The sequence below is a fragment of the Dermacentor silvarum genome, chromosome 5 (assembly GCF_013339745.2).
Source record: "Dermacentor silvarum isolate Dsil-2018 chromosome 5, BIME_Dsil_1.4, whole genome shotgun sequence".
NCBI lineage: Eukaryota > Metazoa > Arthropoda > Arachnida > Ixodida > Ixodidae > Dermacentor > Dermacentor silvarum.
In genome coordinates this window covers 831,493-835,656 of record NC_051158.1, presented here as the reverse complement: position 1 = coordinate 835,656, position 4,164 = coordinate 831,493, and the positions used below count along the sequence as shown (strand labels likewise).

General features: G+C 49.5%; 2 protein-coding genes across 2 annotated transcripts; both read right to left on the bottom strand.

The window, feature by feature from the left end:
- Nucleotides 1-2,201: 2,201 nt before the first annotated feature.
- LOC119452703 (tigger transposable element-derived protein 4-like) lies at nt 2,202-3,119 on the bottom strand. Its single transcript, XM_037714663.1, has one exon. It carries the CDS (start codon nt 3,117-3,119, stop codon nt 2,202-2,204), a length of 918 nt encoding a protein of 305 aa, XP_037570591.1.
- Nucleotides 3,120-3,213: 94 nt separating this feature from the next.
- On the bottom strand, nt 3,214-3,708 carry LOC119452702 (tigger transposable element-derived protein 4-like). Its single transcript, XM_037714662.1, has one exon. The coding sequence runs from the start codon at nt 3,706-3,708 to the stop codon at nt 3,214-3,216; it is 495 nt and encodes a 164-aa protein (XP_037570590.1).
- Between the last annotated feature and the right edge of the window lie 456 nt (nt 3,709-4,164).

Genomic DNA, 4,164 nt, shown 5'->3' with positions numbered 1-4,164 from the left:
CGGCACTAGCTCTCTGCAGGCGCTCTTCATCTCCGGATCCCGATGGTATATCATAAAGAGCCTTGTGCTATCTCGGAGAATCCGCACGGAGAGAATCGTTGAGTCTTTACAACTCCTCATGACTGGAGGGAAATGTTCCTGACGAATGGAAAGTAAGCCGTATGGTGCCACTCTTGAATCAGGGCAAATCCCCACTCGAGCTCACATCTTACCGCCCAATAGCGCTGGCCAGCTGTGTAGGAAAGATAATGAAACGGATGATCGTTGGCCGCCTGGAATGGTACCTTGAACACTACAAGATTTCTCCGAATTCTATGGTTGGTTTCCGACGTGATAGCTCTTCCATCGATAAGGTAGTTGATCTCGTTTCGTATGTTATACACGAAAGGTCCCGTAAGCATTCATCTGGAACTTTATTCTTAGATGTGAAAGGCGCATACTATAACGTAATACATGAGGACATTCTCGATGCTCTTGCGACGGTTGGTCTAGGTGGTCGAGTTATTTTGTGTATTGCAAGTTACCTGGCTGCAAGATCATTCTTTGTGTTAACTTACGATGGCCCAACTACGCGACGATATGCCCGCAGGGGCGTTCCTCAAGGCGATGCTCTCAGCCCGACGCTATTGAACCTTGCTCTTGTTGGACTTGCTGAATACTGGCCAACTATCACCAAGATGTCAATATACGCAGACGACATCTGTGTCTGGACTTCGGCAGTCACACGTAATCAATTACGTGCGCGGCTTCAAAGAGCAGCACCCTTGACAGCGAACTACTTTTGTAAACAAGGTCTCAGCATATCATCAGAAAAATGTGCACTAGTGGCATTCACTCGCAAACCAATGACGCCTTATATCATTTCCATCAATGGGTGGTCCATTTCCTGAAGCAACAAAACGACAGACACCGACCAAAATAAAAGCTAAAAAATCATAAAAACTGAGTAAAAGACGTTTCGGCTTCGCTACGGAAGCCTTGTCCACAGGTTTCTTGGCGTAATCATTGACCGAGACCTCTGTTGGAGCCCGCACGTGGCCTACATGAAACAGCGCCTGACAGCAACTTCCCATTTGCTCAAATACTTGGCAGGAAAAACGTGGGGGATGTCAATAGAAGCAATGCTGAAACTCTACAGAGCTCTATTTGTCGGTTTTCAAAGATATAGTCTACCTGTAATGAGTAACACTTGTAAGACAACTATTCGTGTTCTGCAGGTAGCACAAGCTCGAGCACTCAGAGTTTGCGTTTATCATCCGCGTATAAGATAGATTTAGAACAGCTGAGTGATCTAGGATAACCGTTAATGAAGAGAGAAAAGAGTATTGGACCCAAGGAGGTTATAAAAAAAAGTTGCAGTGGCTTAGCTCGGCTATGCCAGGATATACGTAGCGTTAGCAAAGGTTCAGCTGATTATTCTTAGCTTTCCTGGTTGTCTCCTACGCTCAACCACTAATTGCCAGGCAACTACTTCGGGATCCGATGAGTCAAGCTTCTCCGTTCTTCTGCGCTGTTGAGCAGCATTGGCGCTCTCCTTCTCCATGGCTATAACACACTGGCAAACGCCAGTCAGAAGCGCAGCGGCTCCAGCGCAGTGTCAGACGGCGACTGCACAGCGCGCGCGCCGGCGCCAGTGCGTCTACCACGGCTACGACGTCACTCCTCTGGAATGCGCAGACCGGCGGCGGTGAGTCGCGCGCGGCGGCGGCGGAGTGCGCGAAAGGTGCCGGCTCCGGTGGCTTCGGTGCGCAAGCCGTGTGACATCACTGATCCTTGCGCATGCGCAGCACGGCTCTTGATGTGCCGCGCGAAACGGGCTTGACTAGGCCAGTGTAGCTAACGCTGCAAAAAGTAGGAGTGGAGATCCCCTATGCGCGCCCATGCGACCGGCTGAAGTCTGGGAAACCGGTTGGCGGCTCCGGACAAGAGCGAGCGCTGCTTGCGAGCTGGTAGCGTAACCAGTGCGCTTTCGTGGTGGCGTTTTATGATGAAAGCGGGAGAATTACTAAGATTTATTTAGCGCGGATGTTTTTCCTAATGCGACAGCCTTTTATGCATACCTCATGGTGGGGGGGTCCGTCTCAAGGCCGTTTCAAAACCGTGTTGTTGACACGAAATGATGCTCTTATAGTACAGTACACTCCCTTTAAACGAAACTCGACGGGGACAGTGAAATCTGTTTCATTTATTAGAAGTTTCGTTTAAGGGTCGCAACCCCCAAAAAAGCTGTGCAAGGTGGCTTCCTTCAGCTTGGTGTGGGACTGCTTCACCAAGTACGCATTCATCTTGTTTAAATTGCACAGATGCTCCAAGCAGCCCTCCTTCTGGAAGTACCGCTGGAGAAGTTCTACTGCCTGGCTTGCCTCTGAAGTCAGTGGGGCACTCTGGTGGTCGTCACTGTCCATCTCCTCCTCACTTTCATCACCTGTGCCTTCTTTTACTTCCTTTAGTATGTCAACTAAAGTATCCTCACGGCAGGTGACCACGTCATCATCAACAGCTTCGTACTCATCCATTGTCCCAGTGCCAGAGCCGCACCTCTGGGCCACCAAATCAAAAACAGTGTCTGCTTCAGCATTGTCGGCGTCAGACTCTTCTTGGCTTGCATCCGACCCTTCTTGGCTTGCATCCACTTGCTCAAGGAAGCCCGCGTGACCAAAGCATCGCCGAATGGTTGTAGATGCAACCTCGTCCCATGACTGGGCCAAGATGTGGATGGCAGAAAGGAGGTCTACGGTGTACACTTTGTTGCTCTCCATATACAGCATCATCCTTCTAAGGATGTGGCGACGGTGAAACACTTTTAAATTTCGAATAACGCCTTGGTCCATTGGCTGGAGCACGGCTGTCACATTGGCAGGGAGGAACATCAGCCGAATAGAGTTCAGGTCTCGCACTTCACCATGCGCTGGGCAATTGTCCACAATGAACACAACCTTTCTGCCTTTTTTGGTGAACTCTGCATCTCTCTCCCTCAACCAGGTTTCGAAAATTGCCTGGGTCATCCAAGCCTTGGTATTTGCCTCGTAAAATACCGGGAGTCCTTTCACACCTTTAAAAGCCCGAGGTCTCTTTTCTTTTCCGATGACAAGAAGCTTCAGTTTTTCGGACCCGTCCATATTGGCTCCCACTAGAACAGTAACGCGGTCCTTGCTGTGTTTTCCTCCTGTACACTTCTCACCTTTCAAGCTGAGAGTCTTGTTGGGAAGAAGTTTATAAAAAAAGCGCCATTTCGTCCACGTTGAAGATGTCGCTGGGCTTATAAGTTGAGAGGACGTCTTGGAGCTTCTGCTGCTGCCAGTCGGCGCAAACATTCAGATCTACCGCGGCACTCTCACCTGCTATAGTGCGGAAGACGAGGCCATGGCGCTTTTTGAAACGGCTTAACCAGCCGTCACTGAACTTGAAGTCTTCAATCCCGATTTGGAGTGCGATGTCTCTTGCTTTCTCCTCCAAAATAGGCCCGGTCACTGGAAGGTTGGAGCTTCGCGCGCGCTTAAACCACAGGAAAAGTGCTTTCTCGAGGTCCTCGTGGTCGGCCAGACGCATCCTTTTCCTACCGGGAGTGAAAGCGCCGCTGTTGTAAGCCTTTTGAATCTTTTCGCGATCTTTCAAAATCCTCGAAAGGGTGCACTTCGGGATGCCATGCCTTTTCGCGATAGCCGTCTTGGACTCCTGGGCGCCATCGACGTCTTCGAGAACTTTCATTTTGGCGCTTAAAGTCAGTGCATTATGCGGGCGCTTTTTAGCGGTTCCTTCCATAGTGCACGCGGAGAGTCACGCACGTAGTAAGCGGCGCACCAGACCGTCTCGTGCGCACCAACGCTCGATAACACAAAGTGCAAAATGGCGTCAGAATGCAGCTGCCGCGTACCGGATCGGGTTGGATTGGATTCTGGACAGCGACGGTAACAAAGTCAGAATGATGGCCGATTTCGGTTTCGTTTATCCGTGTTGCCCACAAAATGGTGTTTCGTTTGTCGAGCGCAACTCAGTACTCATTTTATAGAAAACCAATTACTTTTTTTTAAATTGTTTCGTTTAAGAGACGTTTTCGTTTATGCGAGTTTCGTTTAGCGCGCGTACACTGTATAAGAAGTGATAACGCGAGCAAAACCACTATTAAGTATACAATATTAATTAAGCATGTGAACTCTAGTAACA